The 25775-nt window shown below is 38.8% G+C and overlaps 1 protein-coding gene across 1 annotated transcript in view; it reads left to right on the plus strand.

Moving 5' to 3' along the window:
* The window catches only part of LOC124544639 (wee1-like protein kinase), a 69565-nt gene that overhangs the window by 40525 nt on the left and 3265 nt on the right, over positions 1 to 25775 (plus strand). The window contains exons 5-7 of the mRNA XM_047123250.1: positions 2824 to 2972; positions 9743 to 9868; positions 15110 to 15237. Of these exons, the coding sequence (XP_046979206.1) occupies positions 2824 to 2972; positions 9743 to 9868; positions 15110 to 15237 (403 nt within the window). The remainder of the gene's footprint in view (positions 1 to 2823; positions 2973 to 9742; positions 9869 to 15109; positions 15238 to 25775) is intronic.

Raw genomic sequence — 25775 nt, forward strand, 5'->3', positions numbered from 1 at the left:
AAAGTTTTGTAGATGCGCCTCACAAACCATTCTCGAAGATTACACTTTTGCTGGACAATGGTGATGTAAAGAAATAATCAGCACTCCGAAATTGTTACACTTCCTTTTAATTGCTTTTATTGCAATATCACGTATCACAAAAAACTTCACAATGCAAAACATACTTGAAAACATCTTCATCACAGTCACTGTTAAAGTTCACATTTTATAAGCTGACTACGTTATGCATCTTTCCAACATGACGTCCAACACTTGACCTTCTCAAGGTCCGACTCTCCAACAAGTTAACAACTAACTAATAATCGCTTATGCACCCAAAAATCAAGTTACAAGTATGTCAAAGATCATAGTGACAAAGAAAGAATACACATAAGAATAATATCATTGCAATATAAACATATCGATGTAACACAAATGAAAGCGAATCTGAATGTTGTCGCAGAAATATGTCAACTACTTTGCAGAAACACAGTAGAATATTACTGGTGTCGAGAGGTTCAGGTGAGGTACCATAATGGTTATGTAATTCAAGTACCATTACAACAGCATCCCATGAAAAGCAAATAGACATAAGATGATAATTCTAGCCCAATCACTGGACCTACTGACTAGAAACTTCAGTTTCTTGAAAATTTGAAAACATATATTGACATCGGGCATGCATTGCCTACTCATGGAAAACAAACCAATGAATCATATACTGCTTTCTCTCACACACTTGCAACAACAGTTCAGTTATGCAGATACATTTTTAACACCTACAACTGGTCCTATATTCTCACAGCAAAATTACACATTCTTGCTTTAGAAGCAAGATTTGGAGCTTGTAGAAGGCTAAGTGGCTGCATATATAATGTTTCAGTCAAGCAAATCTTGAAATCTGAAACTCAAAGTAATAAGTCTTTTAAAGCTCAGATCTACTAAACATGGTGAATTTACATTAAATGATTTTGCAGCAAAAGTAAATTACAGCATAAAACACCAAACATGTGAAAATTTAGATGAATTAGAATCTGCTCTAGAGGAACTAGCAAACATTCCCATGATGGATGAAGATTTGAAAGTCTTGGTTTGTATTGCTAGATACACCAGCAAAACAGTGTTTGAAAAGCTGCGAAAAGGTGGAAAATGTTGAGGTTGTGAAGAAATGTTACAGACAGAGGATGAAATTTTGTTGCAGTGTGAAACCAAAGAAGTCCTTTCCTATTTCAACCAGCTGAATTGTGGGGGATTGAATGTCCTTCTTCTATAATGATTTACTTTTAAAGTTCTGATTAGCAGCACATGTGAATCAGAATTTCTCAAACTTGAAAAATCAAAGAGATGCAGTACTTGCCTTACAAACAGAATTGTGTGAAAATGCCATTAGTAACCTCAGTGATGTGTGCAAACGTGGCATTCCTTTAAAGACAGTAACCAAGAAAAGTATTAAAGTGCTTTCGAATATTTTTATTAATAATTACACAAAACTCCTGAATGAAAAGTGTGTTTCAAAGGAAATTGCTCGAACCCTAGTAAAACAAAGAAGAGGAACTCATGAAGACATTGCAGCAAAAATAACAAAATGCAGAGTGGCCAAGCTGAGCAGCAAATAAATCCAACAGGTGCTCAGAATCAAACCACTTCTAGCATATTACATAATGACAGTGACTAGAATTAACTGCATATTGTTTAATACAATTTTGAGCTTTAGTTACACACTTCACTTATTATTGCTAGGTAGCTTCATTTTTTAAATTATTATTAGTGTCAAAATATGCCATTTACATGTGTTGTGTAGTAGTTGTTTGGATTTGATTTGGAGTTGCATCCCTAAATTTTACTTCGTCATAGTACTTAATAGGCAATTTGTGACTTCACCGAGCGAGGTGGCGCAGTGGTTAGCACACTGGACTCGCATTCGGGAGGACGACGGTTCAATCCCGTCTCCGGCCATCCTGATTTAGGTTTTCCGTGATTTCCCTAAATCGCTTCAGGCAAATTCCGGGATGGTTCCTTTGAAAGGGCACGGCCGATTTCCTTCGCCATCCTTCCCTCACCCACGCTTGCGCTCCGTCTCTAATGATCTCGTTGTTGACGGGACGTTAAACACTAATCTCCTCCTCCTCCAATTTGTGACTTTAGTAACAACTTTTTATTTAAGTTTGAATATAGAAAAATATATAATAATACGACATTTCTTAGGCAATTTAGAATCTACTTTCCATTTATGAAGTTTGTAAATAATTCATATTAGGGTACCACTGAAATACTTGGCCTAAGACTGCCGCCATCTTGGTTTCTGTGTTGTGGTCTGATGTATTGTAGTTGGTCTTGCTGGCTTCTATTATTTAAGAACTCTTTGAGCCACTTGGCATATCCGTGAACTTATTCCATATGTGCATACCTTCGTCTATAGCCTTCAATGGGGCACAGTGTCAAATGCTTTCTGGAAGGTTCTCTACAGTAAGTAGTGTTGAGCCATCAGTGTGCACACTAAACTAAATGCTCCCACTATTTAGTGAATTGTAAATTATTTAAATTTTGCCAGACCTTTCCATGCAATACTTTCCAAATTAATGTAGGTTTCAAGCTATGCTTATACATGACCAGCCCTAACCATGGTATGATCAGTATGCAAAGAATATCGAATGGCTCAAATCTACATTTGTTGTATTGGCTTAAGAAATGCTGCCCCATTCCCATCCCCTTTTTTCCACCCATACCTATCCCAGCTGTGTCTAATGATGTCAGAGTGGTGTATATTATGGAAATTTTTTCCTCCTCTTCAGGAGAATAGGATGCAAAAATTACTGAATTAAGTTGTGTGGATTCTAATTTCAGGTACATCCATTCTCTTCAGCTGGTTCATATGGACATCAAACCTGGAAATATATTTATATCCAGAGAAAAGAGGCTAAAATTATTGAAAGCTGATCAGACAGATGATGGTTTTGAGGAAGAAGATACTGAGGAAATAACATACAAAATTGGTGAGTCAGATAGCTTCTATTTACAATCAATTTTTTTCAAGTGTGAATATATTTTTGTTTAGTTTTTTATTCAGTTGAACAATGTTGCCAGTTACAGTCTCATAAAACATTTGATAACGTACGATCAGTCAATTGAAATAAAACAAAACTGATTAATAGAACTTAAAGCTGTGAATTGTTGCAGTGAAAATGAAACATACAAAACCAAACTGTTATTGTGGTGGATAGTACAAGAATTTTTCGCTTATCAGTTTTTAATAAAGGGCCATGAAATGGAAAAGTGTCTGATATGGCCTTTTTAGTCGTCCCAACATTTGTTTAGAGTTGTTTGGAAAAATCAATGAAAACAATATGAAACGTCAGCCTTAAGAATGTGTGTGTGTGTGTGTGTGTGTGTGTGTGTGTGTGTGTGTGTGTGTGTGTGTCCTTCTCCAAGTATTTTAGTCACTTGCAATTACACAAACACAATCAAGAACAAATAATTTAACAATGAAAATTGTCAAATTTGACAGTTTCCCTTCTCATCCCAGCCGGTAAGTCTCGCCTGATCTGGGGTTCTGAACTCTACCCCTTTTTCTAAACCTCTCCTGTCCTTTTCCTTCACACATCTTCCATTTCCTTCAACCGTTCTTCCAGGAGGAGGAGACATTCGTTCCAAAAGCTTGCAGGTAAAACCTTTTTTTGTGTGTGTATTCCCCTGCCACTGCTTGGTGAGTAGATTTTTTATCTATCCTTTATATTAAACTAACTTCATAAGATTGGATTCATTCACTGCTTACAATTTTTTCTTATGAATCCAATTGTATCCAGTTGCTTTGTTAGCTCACACTTCATAACTGTTATACTACGTTACGTGCCTCTGCTATATCTAAGGAAGTACTCTGTGCTAAGCTGTGTGTATTTACTTCCGTTTACTGGCTGTCAGTTGCATAATGTAATAACCTCTCTTGTTAGAGGTTTGAGCCTTCCATTACCTACATCTGGGTACTCAGTAATCATAGATACCTGCAACTATTTGACTCTGGTTATGTACTTGTTGTATGCTATGAGCTGTGTCAATGTGTATTGTCTAGTTGGATCTATATTCCTGTCTATAGTTTTGTTATGTAATATGATTTAAATTTTTTCTAGTAAGTAGATAGTTTGTACAATCTTCGAACAAATCGTGTACACATTGTTTGCCTTAGTGCAGTGGCACCACCTGACAACCCGACTTGAAACGACTTACTGTGGACTCTGAAGTGCATCACCACACGCTCCCCGAGTTGTCGTTAATGGATCACGTATATTAATGTGCCTGTTTTTGTTCCTATACTGCTTACAAGTGTTACAGATATTTTATTTAGCGAGTTATATATATTTGACAACCCAGTGTGGGCTGTATTATTGTAGTTGGACCTGTCCTCCTTATGTCAGTGAGACTCGTGTATAACTGTTGTACAGTCACGCAGATTACTACATTATCATTATTGTATCTGTACATTGTAAGTCTGAGAATTTGAGGATGACAGGTAGTTGCTATTGAAACTGATCATAAAGTAAACTATTTCACACCAAGCGATGTCTGTCTCTAACATTATAAATTACAACATTAGTTCGCCCCAACAACATCTGTAAATAACGCAATTTATTAATTCATTAGCATCGAACTTCTAAGAAACTATGAAACACCAAATATCAGGAACTATTTCATAGTATTTTTATTATCTTTTTATATTCATACAAAATAAAAGTTCTCTTACTGCTTTAATGTACCGTATTTACTCGAATCTAAGCCGCACATGAAAAATGAGACTCGAAATCGAGGGAAAAAAAAAAAATCCCGAATCTAAGCCGAACCTTAAATTTGAGACTCGAAATTCAAGGGGAGAGAAAAGTTTTAGGCCGCACCTCCAAATCAAAACATAGTTGGTCCATTGTAATATGAGACACAGTTTAGGTCGAATGAATGACGATACAGCTATAGTAGTTTGGTTCGAGTCGTAAGCTTAGCAGTTGAGCTTTACCAGGTAGCCATTGCTATGTGTCAGTCGCTCCGTCCGTATTTACACTCCTGGAAATTGAAATAAGAACACCGTGAATTCATTGTCCCAGGAAGGGGAAACTTTATTGACACATTCCTGGGGTCAGATACATCACACTGACAGAACCACAGGCACATAGACACAGGCAACAGAGCATACACAATGCCGGCACTAGTACAGTGTATATCCACCTTTCGCAGCAATGCAGGCTGCTATTCTCCCATGGAGACGATCGTAGAGATGCTGGATGTAGTCCTGTGGAACGGCTTGCCATGCCATTTCCACCTGGCACCTCAGTTGGACCAGCGTTCGTGCTGGACGTGCAGACCGCGTGAGACGACGCTTCATCCAGTCCCAAACATGCTCAATGGGGGACAGATCCGGAGATCTTGCTGGCTAGGGTAGTTGACTTACACCTTCTAGAGCACGTTGGGTGGCACGGGATACATGCGGACGTGCATTGTCCTGTTGGAACAGCAAGTTCCCTTGCCGGTCTAGGAATGGTAGAACGATGGGTTCGATGACGGTTTGGATGTACCGTGCACTATTCAGTGTCCCCTCGATGATCACCAGTGGTGTACGGCCAGTGTAGGAGATCGCTCCCCACACCATGATGCCGGGTGTTGGCTCTGTGTGCCTCGGTCGTATGCAGTCCTGATTGTGGCGCTCACCTGCACGGTGCCAAACACGCATACGACCATCATTGGCACCAAGGCAGAAGCGACTCTCATCGCTGAAGACGACACGTCTCCATTCGTCCCTCCATTCACGCCAGTCGCGACACCACTGGAGGCGGGCTGCACGATGTTGGGGCGTAAGCGGAAGACGGCCTAACGGTGTGCGGGACCGTAGCCCAGCTTCATGGAGACGGTTGCGAATGGTCCTCGCCGATACCCCAGGAGCAACAGTGTCCCTAATTTGCTGGGAAGTGGTGGTGCGGTCCCCTACGGCACTGCGTAGGATCCTACGGTCTTGGCGTGCATCCGTGCGTCGCTGCGGTCCGGTCCCTGGTCGACGGGCACGTGCACCTTCCGCCGACCACTGGCGACAACATCGATGTACTGTGGAGACCTCACGCCCCACGTGTTGAGCAATTCGGCGGTACGTCCACCCGGCCTCCCGCATGCCCACTATACGCCCTCGCTCAAAGTCCGTCAACTGCACATACGGTTCACGTCCACGCTGTCGCGGCATGCTACCAGTGTTAAAGACTGCGATGCAGCTCCGTATGCCACGGCAAACTGGCTGACACTGACGGCGGCGGTGCACAAATGCTGCGCAGCTAGCGCCATTCGACGGCCAACACCGCGGTTCCTGGTGTGTCCGCTGTGCCGTGCGTGTGATCATTGCTTGTACAGCCCTCTCGCAGTGTCCGGAGCAAGTATGGTGGGTCTGACACACCGGTGTCAATGTGTTCTTTTTTCCATTTCCAGGAGTGTATATGGGTACCCTTCCTTTTTCACGTGCTTCATCTGGTTTGGATTGATTGCTTTTTTTCTTTGATCTGATAAGTGCTGTTCTCTTTGTTATAGGTGTTTACGTCACTCTAAGCTGAAAATGCATTCTGATAATGAGTGTTTACGGCTTTTCGCCGCTCGCGGCATGGCTTGCTTTTGTGCACGCTACCGCACTTACAATTTAAAAAAGAGAGAGAGAGGAATCGTCTCATTAGCGAAACAATGGCAAGGGACTGCTATTTGTTGTTACCTTACACTGCTGCTTTCTTTGATAATGATCAACAAGAACCAAATAATAGACTGCGTATGATAGATGATGTTCTGAACGAGAGTTTGGCGAAAATTTTTCTCCATTTGAAAATCTTTGCAGGCGCCTCTTTAGTACATTACATTCTGCACAGAAATTAGTCATCTTAAATTTAAAAATCTAGTCAATTGCCGTGCTTCATTTCTGACTGTATCGCTATTCGGTATAAAGATAATACGAATATAAACATGACATGATATGTATATTGTTTCGCGTTTACTGTTGTCTCACTCTAGTTTTGTAGTTTATTAGGCAGACAGGATTTAAATGAGATAGCTGCAACCACGAAAGAATACAAGCAAAATCTTTATATTCGTATTATTCTTATGGTGAAGAGAATACTGCATGTGATTCACAATTCATAAAAGTTCCTATTAACAACCGCGTCTTCTCACAGGTAGGAAAAAATTCAGAACGTAGAGTTGGCCATATTGACAAACATCCCAAACAGTCTTGCCAGTCGGATTTTCGTAGTACATCAAAATGCTGCTACATTCGAAGATGAACAATACGGAATTTGTATTTACTTCATTAGATAATGTATGAAAATACAGTGCTCGAAACTCGGGGTGTAGAAAAAAGCTCGTCTTCCACCTTTTTTTTTTTTTTTTTTTTTAATTAATTGACTGACAAAGAGGTTTTGGCGCCAGTATTTATCTTTGGGCCTGCAAAGCACGCCTGTGTAGCGCTACATATATTCGACGGCAGAAGTTAGTTGTGGCGGCACCTACCAACATTTTTCAGAACTTCCGCTTACTTTGCATTAGATTCTAAGCCGCAGGCGGTTTTTGGATTACAAAAACCGGAAAAAAGTGCGGCTTGGATTCAAGTAAATACGGTACTCTTCTTGTAAATATAAATGTTCTGCAGACAATCCTCAATAGAGAACAGAGTTAATTAATTGTAATTATTGGAAAAACATCGAAGTATTAGGTCAAACAATGGAAAAGTCGGGATGGAATGTAACAATACTGTGAAAAAGAAAGTTGTTACTCGCCATATAGTGGAGATGCTGAGTCACAGATAGGCACGACAAAAAGACTGTCGCCAATAAAGCTTTTGGCCAGTAAGACCTTCGTCAAAATTAGGCGACAAACACACACATACACAGCACGCAACATGACTGCAGTCTCAGGCAACTGAGGCCACACTGCTGTGTGACCTCAGTTGCCTTGCCTGAGACTGCAGTTGTGTGTGTGTGTGTGTGTGTGTGTGTGTGTGTGTGTGTGTGTGTGTGTGTGTGTGTCTAATTTTGACCAAGGCCTTAACAGCTGAAAGCTATATTTGTGACAGCCTTTTTGTTGTGCCTATCAGTGAGACTATTGTTTGATGATGATGTACTTAAAACTCAGCAGTATCTGAGAATATATTTTCAGTCATCACATTTGTTATTTTCATTTATGTCATTCCCATTTTTCTCTAATAGATCTTCTCAGATTGAAGTTCAGTGTCTGTTAGATATGTGGTTAAAATCTTTTGAGGCTGCCGTGTGCAGTACCAACCACATCTACTGGTAATCAACTCGTAAAGGATACTAAACATTTTCATTACATCAATTACAGGCTCTTGACAGTGAGGATCCCATCTTCTCGCAGTTATTAGTAGTTAGCTAAAACAGCACATTGTCCTGCACTGCAAAGTGCTGTATCCACAGACGAGGATATCATGTTGCCATGCTCTCATAAGCTCTAAATGAAACAGAAAATAGACAAAATTTTGATAATATTTGGAACTAAATTAAAACCAAAAAATACTGAAATAAAATTTTATAAACAATTTACCTGACATTGCTAGGTGGAATGTAAATTGGGGTTATAGAAAATTTGCATTTTTTGTTTTGTTTGATAAGTATCGGTATGCTGGGAAGGACTACTAAATCTACTGCACACTACTGCTGATTATGGCAGATGATGCTAAAATGCCAACTGAGATGTTAAAATCCTGAATCTGTGTTAAACTATACTAGTAGATCGGAGTAAGGCAGTGTCAGCCTACCTCCAATGGTACCATGCCTCATAAAGCATTATTGTGTTCAAACCAGCTTCCAGGTGTTGGGAAGCTTTATCTTTCTCACAATTGGAGAATTCCTTGTATGTGGGGGCTGTCCGATCCGTTACATTTCACATGTTGATTACCACATTGTTGACTCTTAATTTATAATTTTCAAGGCTCTACAATTCATAATATAGAAAGTTTTGTCCCTCCAGATAAAATAAAATGCCAGTTAATGTTTCCTTCAGTCTCATTTTTTTAGTTAATTGTTAGCATTACAAAAGCTCCTTTGTAAATGCTGGGCCCATATTACACTGTCAATGTTCCTTCACAAATCTTTTGTAAAAGCTAGGATCACACTATATATAAAAGGTATGATAAAAGTGCCCTTATAGGCAGTCACAAGATGTATTCTAGTGGAAGTAGGGCAGCTGTAAACCTCTTCATTGCTTAAGTGGAATAATGTAATGGGGAGTTGCCCCACCCACGCCCACCCCAGCTCTCTGTCCTGCAGCCTCCCAACACTACAGCTGTTGACAGTCTAGTCGTTGCATGTTTGGGCTAGACAGTGCTCTTCTCCCGTCTCCCCCCTCCCCCCACCTGTATGCAGCTACCCCTCCAGGCTGCTGCTTCCATTCTGTGTGACAGTTGCATTCTGGTCTGAGCTGCCGGGGATTGCAGTCGTGTGTATGTGAGGCATGCTTGCTCACATGAATGAATGTGCATTTCATTTGCTGAAGAAGGCATTGGCTGAAAGCTAATGTGTAGATGTCCTCTCATTTTGCCTATCTGCAATTCAGTGTGTCAGCTTTACAGTAAGTAAAAATCTATCGTTTCCTTATATTGTTAATATTCTGACCTGGAGTTTTCATTGCTCAGTCTGTATCGCAAGTTGTGTGTCATGTATTATATGAACTTAATATGGATTACTTCCCTTGCAATTATGTCAAAAGTGCAGAATCAAAGTTGCTTGTATGTTGTTGTTTGTAGGTGACCTCGGCCATGTGACATCAGTTGCTGATCCACAAGTGGAAGAAGGTGATTGCAGATACTTGCCATATGAAATTCTCCAAGAAGATTTCAGCCATCTTCCAAAGGCTGACATATTCGCTTTAGGTGAGTGTGTGTGTGTGTGTGTGTGTGTGTGTGTGTGTGTGTGTGTGTGTGTAGCATAATGTTTTTTGCTGTTTAGATTCTGGAAATGAATATAAGCATTCATTTTGAGGATGTAATAAATGGAGAGAAAGAAAGAAATTATAATTGCCACTTGGTATTAGTAGTGTTGAAAATGGGTAAAAACAAGATGCTGTAACTTACCGAACAAGAAAGCGCTGGTAGACAGACAGAATAAAAACCACACACACACACAAATTTCAAGCTTTCGCAACCCAAGGTTGCTTCATCAGGAAAGAGGGAAGGAGAGGGAAAGACAAAAGGATGTGGCTTTTAAGGGAGAGGGTAACGAGTCAGACTTACCTTAGGGGTAAAAAAGGACAGGTATACACTGGCGCGTGCGCTAGATACTTTCATTTCAATTCCTTCAGAGAGAGAGAGAGAGGGGGGGGGGGGACAAGATCAAAGTGAATTTAAGTACTAGTAGTGCAGTACAGTGTATGCATGCATCATCCAAATTTTGCAAAGTGACAATAACAAATGTTTCAGTAATGACAATTTTTTTCACTAGTGCTAACTGCTTTTGAAATCCAGCACTCTCAGGAGAAACTTCGAATTCTATAGATGTTTTGTAAAAGTTTGTGTCTTTAATATTTGTAAATCTCATCAACAAGATAATCACTTCTCCAGATACTTTATTTGACATGTTATTTAATCACGAGTTGTGTATGACTGAGCCAGAGTTTAGTATTCCACTAACCCCAGTATGCAAGTGTGGAGCACCTTTTTGACATATCCGCAGTACCCTGTTGATGGCACCGAGTTACATCACTCGAATGCAGGAGGTTCCAAAAATATTCTTCGAATTTCACGAGACTCGTATCATTTTCATGAATGTAGCCAGAAACACAGCATTTATTTTCAAATGAACCATCAGAATTGCAAGGGTACTTTAAAGGCATGCACATAAAACCTTGGGGTTCTTTATACTATCATGCTTGGGATCAAAGTTTTCATAGACCTTTCACAAATGTGCAATGTGGCCTCTTCTTGTCACATAATAAACATAAGGACAATGTCAAACTTGGTCAGGTACTTGCACGATCATGTCTAGCGTGACTGCAGTCACTGTGTGATGTGACATAACAGTTAACCCGAAGTTGTTGTGATGGAAGTTACATGGAGTCTTTCAAAAACCACCACAAACAAAGAAAGAGAAATAATATGTATAATGAAACAAATTGACCTTGGAGGCCAGTAGTGTGCTGTGAGATACACATGCATCTTACGGCCAGTCCATCATTGAGGCAGCTAATCGTTAATAAATTCTTACAACCAGGAACTAGTGCATTAGAATGCCATGTTGTTAACAAGTGAAATTTTTGGCATTTTCTCACCATTGCGTAGTGAATGAATGAGATAGTTGCAGCAGAAAGACCTGAATGGGAAGCCACGTAAACCAGAAACTTAAGAAGAGTCAGGATAAACTTTCAGTTTCAATTCATAAACTAAAATCTCCCCAAAGTTTCCATCTTCGTTTGTAAAGAAAATGTACTCCTATGAAGTTGGATGAATCTTTTTGAAGCATGCTAAGTTGTACCAAAAAGATATTCACATCCAGTTACTTGCACTGAGAATATTGGTTCCCTGGTGACTGTTGGGAAATTGCACAGAAAACAAAGCTACACTGTAGGTTTCAGGAAACATTGTAGGTGTGAATGTGATGTTTAGAAAAGTATAATACAAGCTTCTAAGACAAAGTTACTTTTTACAGGAAAAATGAAAATAAAGCGTCGTTATTTATGAAGTAAATTTGCAACAAATGTAAGTGTGTCAACATGTAATATGTATCTCTTTCTGAAAGATAAAAACTTTTTAGAAATACAGAGTTGTTTTTGATAAGCATACTGAGTTTATCCATGCTGGATGGAATTGGTAACAGTAAGCAACTGTGTTATAAATTTATGAAGAAATTTTTACTGCTTTGGTCTCTTTTTACTAATATTTATTAGAAGGTCATGTTTTGGCAGCATGCTGCCATCATCAGGTGCCTTACAGTTTCATTTACATGAGTCTAAAGCATGACAGTTATTTTCTGGGTGTTCCAGGGAGGTAATGTACTTAAATTTCATCCCGTACAGAAAGATTGATTTATTTTTGTGTATACACGTTAATTGAATTGAATGTGTGAGTCATTTAATTAATGTGTTTACTTACATTTTTGATGGAAATACTTTGTTTGGCACAAAGCACAATAATAAACACATCACCACTTTGTGCTTTTGGATATATATTCCAGCTTAGAGACATGGTGATCATGTTCTGTACTTAAGATGAACCTCTTGTCATGACTACAAAATATTTATTTCGTATATTCCTTCCACATTTCTCCATTTTCAAAGGAATGAAATGTAAAAGAAGCAGCACACAGTGAGAAACATACCTACATCACATACTGAATACAATAATACAGACAGCAGAACTTGCACCAACCAGAACAGTGTAGATACAAAGTATCACGTCCAACTTAATGTTACTAAGCATATATAAAAACTGACTCCATTTTCTCTGGTGTTTTAACAGATATTTGCAGTGTCATTTTTATAATGTGTTGTCAGCCCAACAAATACTGTTTCTCATATGATGCCTAGTGTCTGTGGAAAGTGTCACTTTGTCTCCCCATTTCAAATAAAATTAAGTTCACGTGCCTACTTGATAGAACATTGCCAGATTAGTAGAGTTTGATACTTGATTTATCAATATGTATTAAGAGGGACAGCACAACATGATGGACCAGTACCCCAGTAGTAACTTGCAAACCACCCTGCCTTGCAGTATCTGCTATTGTCATGCAGCAAAGATGCTTAATCATTGCTGCATTATTGGCTATTCTTCAAGTTTTACATTTGGTTCCTTCGACAACAGTGAATTACTGAAGTGTGCAATGAAGAACTAAAATAAATATTTTGTGGAGATTTTCATTATGGCTGAGCAGCTTTACATTCCTAAGACTCTTTACGGCTAAGAAAAGTTTATTTCAATTGCCTAGATGGTACAATCGATCAAGATACAACTGGTGTTTTTTAAATCATATTTATGTCATGGCACAGTAAATAATGATCATTTGGTATTCCTCAGTTTTATTTAGTAATGTTCATATAATTTATATTTTATTTATTTATTCCAGTTAACTCTTTGTTAATAAAATAAGCATTCTAATTTGGAGAAATTTACATTGTTACTTTCTAGCTTACCATTTAGCAGCCTGTTACCCTGTATTGTGCCATGATTGAAAACTTGTATGAAGAACTAGAAGTCCATTTCACCTTGTTCATTTTATGTAACATGTGAGCACCATTCACAATGCCCCAGGATGGGTGGCCAGTGTCCTTAATGTGTGTTGCTATTCATGATTAAGCATAACTGTTTGTACAACATTTGTTTGTATTTGTTATATCAATTTTGGAAGTCTCTTTCGGTTTGACCTATATAGAGAGCTTTGCATGTGCTGCATCATTTTTAGTAAGTGCTTCATTGTGTCTATCAGAGTTCATTTTGTGTCTCAGTATGTGTTACAAAACAGTGTACATGCAAAGCCTCTTTGTTGGTCAAACTGGGAGAGATGTCTGAAAAAGATAAAAGGAACACACAAATTTGTTTCACACAACAGTTATACTAAATTAACAGTAGCCACCTATATTAGGGGCACTGTCTACCCATTCTAGAATATCTCAAATTCTTGCCATATAATAAATGGAGAAGGGTTACCAAATGAACTTATACGAAAGACTGTAAATTTTCCTCAAGGCATGGTACATGATAACTGGCAACTAATTGATAAGCTATAAAGTTGTTCAAAAATACGTCCAAATTGAAATGCTTAATTTATTAATTGAAAGAGTTAACTTAAAATTGTCTTGACACTATGAAGTACCATATAATCTTAATATTTAAATATGTACCATGACATAAATATGGTTATATAGAAAGGGTTTCATTCTCATTGATGTTAGAAACTGAAATAAGTTTCTTACCATTTAAGTCTTTGGAATGTAAATGACTGAATGTGAAAGTACTACGTGCTGGTGATGTTTTCATTCTTGTGCTCTATGTACCAGAGAAATTAATTCCCATCAAAAAGATAAGTAAATACAGAAATTGATGATTTAAACATATCACTCACCCATGGTGTACACTAAAATGAATGAAAATCTTTTTGTACAACATGAAAGTCGGCAAATAATCCTCATCAAACTTTAGCGTAATGCTGCCAAAAAGTATAATGCTAATAAAGATTAGTAAAAAGTGACTGCAGTAGTAATAATTATTTTGTAAATTTTGACATGCAGCTGGGATTGAAGCTAGCCTTTGTCTGTATTGTATTGCAGCCAAATGAGCAATGCTACTGATGAGAAGTTATTGTATGATCATGTGTTGTCCATATTTTTAGAAAAAAAAAAATTTACATATGCTGACAGCTATGTAATTTACCACACTCTAAATTAAAGTCTACTCCCTTCAAAGCATATTTCCTCAACAATTCAAAACTGAACATTGAGAGGGCTTAAAAGACACGCACTAGTAGTTTAACAGCTAACCTGAGCAGTATTTGTTTAGCCGCAGCTTCTCTTGATTTATGCAGTACAATACTTATGCTGAATAAGTACTTTGGTATTGGACAGTTGTTTAAATGCAGATCTCGTGAGGTTTTTGTTTACTAAAATATATTTGTAGGTAATAATATAATAATGAAAAGTCCTAGAGGGGGCAGTACATAAAATAAGGGAAAGGCAGCCACCACCTGCAGTGGATCGATGAATGGAGCACACCTGTAGCGGATCGATGCATGGAGCACAGTAACACACTACAGAAAACAGCACTGACACTAGCTTAAGAGAGGAGAGGTGTTGACCTCAACAAGGAGGGTTATAAGAAAGGAAGATGAGGCCAGGTTAGAAGCAAGGAATTTCTGAAAGATAGGTTGTAACGTTAGGTAAGTGAAACTGTTGTTGGAGAGGAATCATCCTCTGAAAAAAATTGTGAAATTCATAATAATCTGTTAAGAATCAAATCTGCCACATTGACAAAAAAAAAGTGTGTGTGTAGGGAAGGGGGGGGGGGGGGGGGGGGGGGGGTAAATCATGTACTCAGGATTAATGTTTAACATACTATTGTGTGTCTCTTACTAAACTTCAACTCTGTGTTCTTGACTTCAGTTAGATAATTCTTCAAAATTAATTCCAGGTTTAACTGTCTACGAAGCTGGAGGTGCTGGTCCTCTCCCGAAGAATGGTCAGGAATGGCATGACATTAGAGATGGCAAAATTAAGTATTTGCCTAATGTGAGTCGTGACTTCAATGAACTTATCAAGGTAAATTTCATACATGTGAGCAATATGTCAGAGATTGTTGTATATTCCTCAAGTCGTCATTTAAGGCAGGTTCTTGAAAATTGGTTAATAGTCTTTCTCGGGTTAGTTTACGCCTACCTCAGTCTGCCAGCTCAGTTTCCTAAACCACTTGATAACATACTCCCATGGGTCAGACAAACCTGTGACCATTCGTGCTGCCCATATCTGTATATGTTCAATATCCGATTAGTCCTATTTGGTAAGGGTCACACGTACTTGAGCAACATGGGTATCACAAGTGATTTTTAAGCTGTCTCATTTGTAGGCTGATTGCACTTCCCAGTATTCTACAAATAAACTGAAGTCCATCACCTGCTATACCCACAACTGAACCTATGTGATCATTCCATTTCATATCCCTACAAAGTGTTGCCCCTACATATTTGTATGAGTTGAGTTGTTAGATTTCAACTGTGACTTGTTGATATAGTCACAGGATACTATGTTCTTTTATTTTGTTAAGTGCACAGTTTTAAATTTCTGGACATTTAAAGCACTTAGCCAATCTTTGCACCTTTCAAATCTTACCAAGATCTGACTGAATATCTATGCAGCTTCTTTCAGACAATACTTTAGTATAGATAACTGCATCATCTGCAAAAAATCTGTGGTTAGTACAAATATTGTATGCAAGGTCATCAGTATACAACATAAACGGTGAGGGTCCCAATGCATTTCCCTTGGGCACACCTGAAGTTACTGCTATATCTGACAAAGAGTCTCCGTGCAAGATAATTGCTGCATCCTTTCTACCAAAAAGTCCTCAATCCTGTCACAAATTTCACTTGATACCTAATACGATCGTATTTTTGACAATAAGCGTACATGTGGTACTGAGTCAAATGCTTCTTGAAAATCAAGAAATATTGCATCTGCCTGACTGCCTTGATCCAAAGTTTTCAACACGGAGGTTAATCTATGTTAATTGTTGGGTACTTGCCAAATTATGGAAAAGGCTTAATGATGAATAACCAGAGCGACTGGTAAAAGCTTTGAAGTCATACAGCTGGCACCCATCATGTCTCCTTTGTCACATCATTGCATCATAATCGTCCCTGCCTGTTGATCATCCTTGTGGATCTGCTACGTGGCCTTCATATTCACAATGTCAATGTGATTAGTTGCTTCTTGAGTGGCTCCATAGCCTCAACATAAATCCTGAATGATGAAACTGTTTTTGAATACCATCATAGATTGTCAGTTGTCGTGTGAGATGTCTTCATTGCACCATGATATGTGTGGCATTACTGGATGGTTTTGGCCTGCTGCCATTTTCAAAGTCTGCAATTATAACAACAAACTCAGTAGAAAGGCAGATTATGTGGTGAACATAATTATGCTTTGCATATTAGAATTCTTGCTATATTACTTAAATTTGTCAGTGATGCATGTCGTATTTAAAAGCTATGATTTTGCGCATCACTAACAGCTTTCAAGCATGCATTTTGCAGTACATCAAATAAGTGTCTTTAGCAGCAAGCATCCTGGCCTTGGTCAAATACATTTAATGGTACAATGTGTCCTATCTGCGTCATAAACATGAACACAGATGTTACAAAACTGCAGGAACATGCATTTCCCAAAGAATATGTGTAGATATGACATTTTGCAAAGTGTCAAAGTATAATTGTGGAGGGAGCTGCAGTCATGTCTCTTCAATGTTGTGTGTCTGTAGTTATTCAGTCTGTGTAGTTACTTTAACACTTCACAAAAATCACACCTAAGCAAAGTTTTTGGGTGCTACATTTTCCTGCAGTTTTGTAACATCTGTATTTATGTATTAGAAACCACCACTAAATGTATGTGACGACATCCAAGAAGCCAGTTGTTAAGAATGTTTTACTTCAATTATTTGTAGCAAAATATGTGCTTGGAAGCAATTTGTGATGTGAAAGGCCATGTATGTGGACTTCAACCCCCCCCCCCCCCCCCCAACACACACACACACACACACACACACACACACACACACACACACACACACACACACACACAAATTACATAAATGGTCTTGCACATCACACACAGCTTCTAAGAACACATTTCGCTATATGTCATCTAAGTAACATATTCTTAACAGCTGGCTTACAGGGCATTATCAAATACATTTAACAGTTCAACATGTCCTTTTGCTTCCTCATTCATTAATACAGATGTTACTAAACCAGGGGAACATGCAGCGTCAAAGGCTTTGCTTAGGCAAGAGATTTTGCAGAGTGTGAAAGCGTAACAGTAGAAGGACCTTTCACTAAGAATAATGACAGGCATGCAATAATGCACACAACACCTACTATGAAACAGGTTTTCAGTGTGCCACATACATCACTGATGCAGTAGTAGAAGTAGTAGTAGTAATAGTACAACAGTAATTGTTATATGGAAAGCATTACAATGTTTACTATGTGTCTTACTTTCTGCGGTGTTTGGTATTATGGTTGCTGACATTTGAAAATGGCAACAGGGCAAAACTGGCCATTAATGCCAGGTACATACATGGTGCAATAAAGGTATCTTGCGTATAGAACTGACTGCCTCCAATGTAATCATTCAGGAGAATGTCCATGTGAATTCACCCACTTCACTGGCTGAATGTTGTCTTGACCCATCTTGCTTTCAAACCGTGCAGCATTGGTAAAATGGGTAAATATTGCAGATGTGATTTACTCATAAAATCTCCTTACACTAATTCTTCTTACAGTTGTGTTACAGAATTTATGCTGGCTGGTAATGAAAGTTTTGAAAACAATCTGAAAGTCATTGCTGCTTGACAACTCCTACTCCATAAATAAATTTCTGAATAGATACTGTGTATATGTGGTTGGTTTTCGTTTATCAGGTCCGTTGTAGTTTAAATTAATAAAAACTTTACCTTTTTATCTAAATGACCAGCCTATGTCCTTGCTTTCACAAAGAAAAGATATCTTGTATGTACGCCTACAAACACATTCTCCATTAAGGCGCCTTTACACTGAGTTCGCGACATTGTTTGCAACATTGGACTACCGATGTTGGCAACATGTTCGCAACACAAAATCAATATTCGATGGCTGCGTCAGTAGAGATCAAAGAAACATTGTTCGTGGCCTGCTACCACTAACTTCCGCTACGCAGCGCTAGTGTTCGTTTGCTCTGAGTGAGTGTTTTGGTGTTTGTTTTGCTGGAGTGTAGTGGTGCGTTTATTTTATGTCCCTTCATTTTTATTTGAAATGGAGTGGGCACGAGACAAACTTTTCCAGCTGATGTCGCTCTGTGAGGCAGGGGAGTGCCTGTGGAATGTACGTTGCGCAGGTTACAAAAATACTAAAAAATCAAACATGATTCATTACAAAAAGTTGCTATGGTGCTTGGCACTAGCAGCAGTGCTGAGGACAAAAAAGTTAAATCTCTCGTCTCAGTACCGGCGAGAGAAAAGAAAAATAGAGAAAAGTAGAAAATCTGTATTTGTACTGACACACTTTACGAAACAAAGTGGTTTGGATTTAAATATCTAAGTTTCCTGGATGATATGGAACTATTTGAAATTTGGCAGGCTTTGATAGGTGTCTCCTGATGCCAGAAAACAGAGTAACAGTAAGTATTTGGTTCACAGTGATAGCTTTTCTGAAATTTGTGACTTTCTTTGAAACAACTGGTCTTATAATATTCAACAACATTTTAAAATCTGATGGCGACATCCTAGTAAATTTACGAAAGCCAGAACAGTCTTCCAAATTCAGCTCACAAACATGTCATTCCCGCCACGTCATCTATAGTATGCTCTGGGCCACCGACGACTGCTTCAACGTTTTCTTCGTCCGTTTATTTCATTAAGTAATATTAATGCAGCACCAAATGTCATTAGTTCTTCCTCTTCACTTGGTATAGCGTATCTCTTGATGTGAATACACCAAGTAACCTATCAGTTCACCGCAGCAGACTATGCGAATACATAGAAATGTTGGTCGCTAGTGTAAACGGGAATGCGAGCAACGAACAGTGTGGCAAACATGTTGAGGGAACAAGTTGCACACAATGTTCCGAACAAAAATATGTTCTGGGCTCAATGTAAATGCCCCTTTATAGAGTTATTGTGAATATGATATATGGAATATGCAGTGAACCAGGGGCGGCCAGAAATTCTGCCCGCGTGTGGTGCTCCTGCACATGTGCAACTTCTGGGTCACACCGTGCATGCCGCAGCCGTCAGTGTTCATGTAGTGCATGTTTCTACACACAGATGTCGCTTTATCCATTTGCTGGGATACTCTGTTCCGACGCATTCTGGTGCTCTTTCCACAGCTTGCAAGCCAACCATGGGAAGGTATTTCACGTATTAAACATTTAAAATAGTGAAACTTCCTGGCAGATTAAAACGGTGTGCTGGACCAAGACTCGAACAGGTTTGCAGGAGAGCTTCTGTGAAGTTTGGAAGGTAGGAGACGAGGTACTGGCGGAATCAAAACTGTGAGGACAGGGCGTGAGTCGTGCTTGGGTAGCTCAGTCGGTAGAGCACTTGCTCGCGAAAGGCAAAGGTCCCAAGTTCGCGTCTCGGTCCGGCACACCGTTTTAATCTGCCAGGAAGTTTCATATCAGCACACACTCCGCTGTAGAGTGAAAATTTCATTCTATTTAAAATACTGTCACAGTCTACTCATTGAGACATCCACTTTTATGTTAACAGTTTAACCCAGTAAGACAAGTAATACAGTTAACAACCGTGGGTTTTTATTAAGGCAGCTTGACTGACGTCACGTAAATACGCGTTATATTTTTGATCGAGTATTTAAGAAAGAGAGCACTTAGCGACTCCTAACGAACCTTATTCATGATTTCAAGTAACATTAAACTAATGCAAGGTTTCCTATAACTAATTCTCGGTGCCCTCAGTTACACTCACATAATTTCTGTCTCACTGACTTCTGAACAGAATGATAACCGCAGACCTCTCGGTGATCACCTGTTATTTCAATACCATTATTGCTACATCTTTCATCAGTTCCGTCTGAAATCTGCATAATAACCGACAAATAAGTGAATGTTATGTTTTATCGACTTCTACTGAGCGTAGCCCTTCACACATTAAAAAAAAAAAAAAAAAAAAAAAAAAAAAAAAAAAAAAAAAAAAAAAAAAAAATTTGAAACAATTGGTTTAATGACCAATTTTCCTGCAAATAATGTAACATGGAGCAGAATGAGGCAATAATGCACAGTTAGTAAACAATAATTTTTAATTATGAAAGGAATAAATCCAAACACGTTTATCAATGGTCATGAGCAATGATATAGTTAATATTGGGCACAAAAGCACAGCTCATTAACAAACGCAAGCAGTTGCGAAGATTTTCATCACTTATGGTTGATCGAAACCTTGATTTATTAATTTTCATTACTGAGAAAAATCTTTCACAAACATATGTCGACCCGAACACGGACATAACTCTCGCGGCTCCTCGGTGCAGGCATGGAAATTCTTGTTGTGAAAAATTTTTGTAGAATTCTTTTGTACCTCGCACTGCAAAGAACTTGTCCTTTAGTCTTGTATTGCACTGTAGGTCGATCAGTTCCATCTGTAGATCATTCGAAGCATCTTCAACTGACGACGAGAATGGTCGAGCAAAGAGGCGAATGACAAGAGACAAACTTGTAACATCTGCACATTGTGCTCGAAATTGTTCATTAATTTTTACAATTATTGACACGTATTCTTGAAATCTAGCACTTCCATGGACCAGTCCAAGAGTCAGGAAATGTGCAGTGTTTTCTGTCAATAGCTGGCTCTCCCAAAGCGCAAGTTTCCTTTCAAAGACATTTACTTTTTCCAACATGTCTGAAATTAAATTATTTTCACCTTGCAAAATGACGTTCAGGCTGTTCATGTGAGACGTAATGTCCACGAGAAATGCAAGGTCTGATATCCAACAAGGATCTTCCAACATAGGTTCACTTTTTCCCTTCTCATGTAAGAATGTTACTATGACCAGACATAATCAAAAATTATTTTCAGCATTTTAGCCAGTGTACTTTGGTAAAATAAGGTATGTTGCCGTACTCTGCTCCAAATTCCTCCAAGAACTGCCAAACTGGCGATGCGTAAGCCCACGTGTCTTCCGATAGTATACAGTACGCACAATAATTTGCATGACGTTTGCTAACATTACTGCTTTTGCACAAAGCGCCTCTCGATGCAGAATGCAGTGAATTCCCTGTAGTAGTCCCTTTCAAAGGTACTAAGTCCAAAACGTCCTCTGTTACACAAAGTGCATTATCGACACCTCGTATGTATATCACAACCTGGGCTGTATCTGTAAGATCTGTTGCTTCATCAAGCGCAACAAAGAAAGCAGCAAAGTCTTTAGCCTTATTTATTAGCTGCCTGTGCACATCGCTGGCCATAGCACTGATATGTCTTGTCACTGTTTGTTTGGATAGACTGATTTCTTGAAACCTGCTAATGTTTGTGGGACACACAAGTTCTGCAGCATCGATTGGACACCCTTTCACAACCTCCCCTTCGGAAAAGGGTTTCCCAGATTGTGCAATTCTTAATGCGATTTTAAAACTTGCTTGCAGTGAAGATTTACTGTGGTTGTCATTCTGGAAAATTAAAAACAGTACATTGTACAGCGTACAGTGAAAGAGACATAAATGTAACACAAGAAACTAGGAGTTCAAGAAGTATCAGTTACTTTGACATACAGTAAAATCGAGTTGATGTGTCTCATCCATTTTCTTAAGGACATTTAATTTTGCTTGTCGTTCCCCACTGTCGAGTACACTACACTCGTCTTTGTGATATGTATTGTAGTGTCTTTCAATTGAAAACTTACACTGGCTGCCTATTATTTGGCGGCACAGCAAACACTGCGAGTTTTCGCCAATGGCTACAAAAAAGAATTGCAGTTCCCAGTCATTTTTAAACGACTGAGAACATTGATCTCCCGTCCTTCGCTTTTTCACAGTACCTGCCATTTCCCAGTATTTCTCTGTTAAGGTTACAGTCACCAGGGGTAAAAGAGACTGGGTATGTTGCGCTCTTGCCTGTACCACATAAACAGGGAAGTGGAGCCGCTGCCATTCATTTAGGACACATGTCTAATAACAGATGTTGCTGTCGCACACGTGCTCACATGTGCAGCACTTCCGCACATGTGCACACTATGCAGCGTTTGGCCAACCCTGCAGTAAACTAAGCTCAACCAACATGGTCTACTTTCTTTTGTGATATTGCAAGGGACTGTATATGTCACGTAAGGTAGTCAGATTTATTATGAAACTGAATATTCCTTGGTGCCTCATTATATGTCATGAAAACATCTACCTCCTCCTAATCAAGCTATTCTATGAATTACTTTCTTTCCCCCAATGTGAGTCGCTACCTCATTATTACTTACACGAAAATCTGTCTAACCTAAAACATTCTTTTGTAGTATTCTATTTTAAAAGCTTCATTTCTCCTCTTGTCTGAACTGTTTTAATATCTTATTAAGGAAATACTTAATAACATTTAAATTTACAGTTGATATTAACAATTTTCTCTCTTTCAGCAATGCTGTCATTGCTGTTGCCAATCTGCATTTTGTTTCCTCAATGAATTTTCTGCCTAATCATAAAAACTCATGTACTGTATTTGTTGTTCCATTTCCTTATCCAATTCCCTCAGCTTCATCTGATTTACACTGTACTCTGATAACCTATTTTATTTGGTTTATATTTGTCTTACATCTTCGACATTTTCCATTCTGTTTTTGCTGCTGTTGAAAGTCCTTTGAGGTTTGTCCATGACTTTTTAATGCTGCCAGAGATGGCAAAGTTCATTTTTCTTTTTGTTTAATCGGAGCTCTAATTCCCTTTCCAAATTCCTTTTTGGAGCCCTTTACTGCTTGGTCAGCATACCTATCGAATGATCTCTGGATAGGCTATAAGCTAGTCTCATCCCCTTCTCTACTATTGTTTTCCTTTCATATTCTTATAGCTGCAGTCTGGTTTCTATACAAGTTGTAGACAACATTTTACTTCCTGTATTTTAACAGAATTTCAAAGATTGTATTGTCAAAATCATTCATCTAAACATACAAATGTTACAAAAGTAGGTTTCCCCTGCTTGATCTATCTTCAGAGATAAATTGTAGGGTCAGTATTCCATCACATGTTGTTTCATTTTACCGTCCAAACTCATCTTCCCTGAGGGCGGCCTCTGCCAGTTTTTCTGTTCTTCTGGAAATAATTCATGAAGCTTTCGTGCAAAGTAGAAAACACAGATAGTCACACAAGCCCAACTGGTACACACATGGCTGCTGTCTCTGGACACTGAGGCCTGACTCTGACTGTGTCCAATTTCAACAGGTATCTGCTGGGATGGGTGATGGGGGTAGAGAGGCAGCATGAGATGGGTTGGTGGTTAGTAGGTGGGGTGGGGTGGAGTGATAGTGCTGTGAGTCTGAGTGTGCAGGGATGTGGTGGTGACAGCTTAGGACTGCAAGGTGCAGTATTGGGAGGCTGTGTGAGGTGAGGGGGAAAGGAGAGGGGATAAGTAGAGACAGAGGAAGGACTTGTCGGCATGCTGGTGGGACAGATGGTGTATATGCATAACTGACATGCGAGAAGGGAAGGGGATAGGTATGTGGGAGACTGGAACCAAGCACATCGTGTTGATCAGAATGATCAGCAACTGGTCCATCTGTTTCTTGCCCATAGTTTCACTGTGTCCATTACTGTGGGCTGACAGCTTGTTAGTTGTCATGCCCATGTAGAAGAAAGCAGAACAATGGTTGCAGCTTAGTTCACATGGCTGCTTTCACAGGTAGCCCTGCCTTTGATAGGGGTGGGAGACAGGACTGGAGTAGGTGGTAGAGGGGTGTCATTGTTCATGGACCAAGATGTTATTTTACTTTTGCAAAAGGGTTCCACAGTGGCCCTACTCTGCTACACCCCTTTCTCTCCCTGCCCACCTCCATTTCATTTTTATTCATTTATTTTTTGTTTAAATCTCCACTCATGAAAGGTGTAAAAAAACTTGCTCTGGTATACTCACTTGAGTCCTGTGGTGCCCTGGTGTGCGTGTGACAGTGTTAGTGTGCCACTCAGACAGTAAAAGAAACATCTGCACTCTATGCTCAGTTTTGTTGTCTACGTATCTCTAGGGAATATTAGTACATTTGACATTAGATCAAACTGCTGCAGACATATTTTCGCACTACAGTGAAACTTCTATTTCACACTATTCAAGGCCTTGTAAAGAACACTGTAAATCGTGAGAAAATTTAAATGGTGGGAAATTGCTCTTTAAGCACAAACAGTTATTTTATTAATTCTACTATCGTCTAATTTGAAACTCATTGGCTTACGCAAGTCTTGACAATTAATGAAAACATTGGTAGTCCCTACAGTTTACCAAAAAATCCAGGATTGTGTATTGTTTAAATTTCTTTTGGTGAAATATTTCACTATATTTCTCTAGGTCATAAATATATTCAAAAGGTTAGATGTCCACATCTGCAGCATACATATATTTCATTATTGTTTTCCTTGGCATATACATTTGCAGTGGGAGGCACTCCCTTTGATCACTTACAGTCCGTTGGCGTGCATTCAGTGGTGACATCATTATTGTATAGGAAATCTTGCATTGAATGTTTCAACTGCAACTACCCACACTGAAATTAGGAGAGTTCCACTCTCTGGTTATTATTGCTCAGATCTGGTAAGCCAGATCCACATAATTTCACTGTTTGAAATAATCTTGCTTTTAGGGAGCAGCTGAAGATGGTCTCCTCAACCTTCATTCATGCCTTTGACAGTACATTAAGAACTGATATCTCAAAGGAGGTTGGGTCCTTTCATTCTCCTTCAAACTTACTGCCTTATGCACAATAGATTTCCTATAATGTCATGAAAGCATTGATAATGCTCAGATCTTCAAGGACTGAAAGTTATTTGTGCAGTTACAGTTCTTGCTGCCAAACAACACATTCACATTCTTGGACAGTGCTGGCAAAAATATACAAAGATGAGACTTTTCCTGTTACAGGTTCCTAGTTTTGCATTAGGGGTATGCACTTCTTTAAAAATAGTTCTCAAACCAAACATTGTGAATTTTTTTCACTGTAATTAGTGTGTCATGTTTTCATATTTTTAAAAGGACTTCTTTTAGTGATTTTCCAACCTCTTCAGTCATATCAACATTAACACCAAAAGTTATTCTGTGTTTCCTTCCATGGCAATTTTCACCTTTAAAAGCTAGTTTCTTATTCAAGAGGACTCTGAAGGGAAAACCAGTTTCATCAATATCAGATGTTCTTACCGTAATAATGCTGCACAAGTTCTTTGAGTGTGCCATTCCTTACCAATGTCTTTGTTCAGTTAATTTCACCACACAGCTTTATAGGCCATGTTATACCATGTTTTAAACCCGTTGATTGGCTGTTAGATTTTATAAAACTTGACTGTCAGTTCATGGAACATATAATCTGATTGTCAAATAAAAGTTTTATTTGCCTTGTTCACAAATTACATATCACGGT

This window comes from Schistocerca americana, chromosome 8 (genome assembly GCF_021461395.2).
Source record: "Schistocerca americana isolate TAMUIC-IGC-003095 chromosome 8, iqSchAmer2.1, whole genome shotgun sequence".
Lineage (NCBI taxonomy): Eukaryota > Metazoa > Arthropoda > Insecta > Orthoptera > Acrididae > Schistocerca > Schistocerca americana.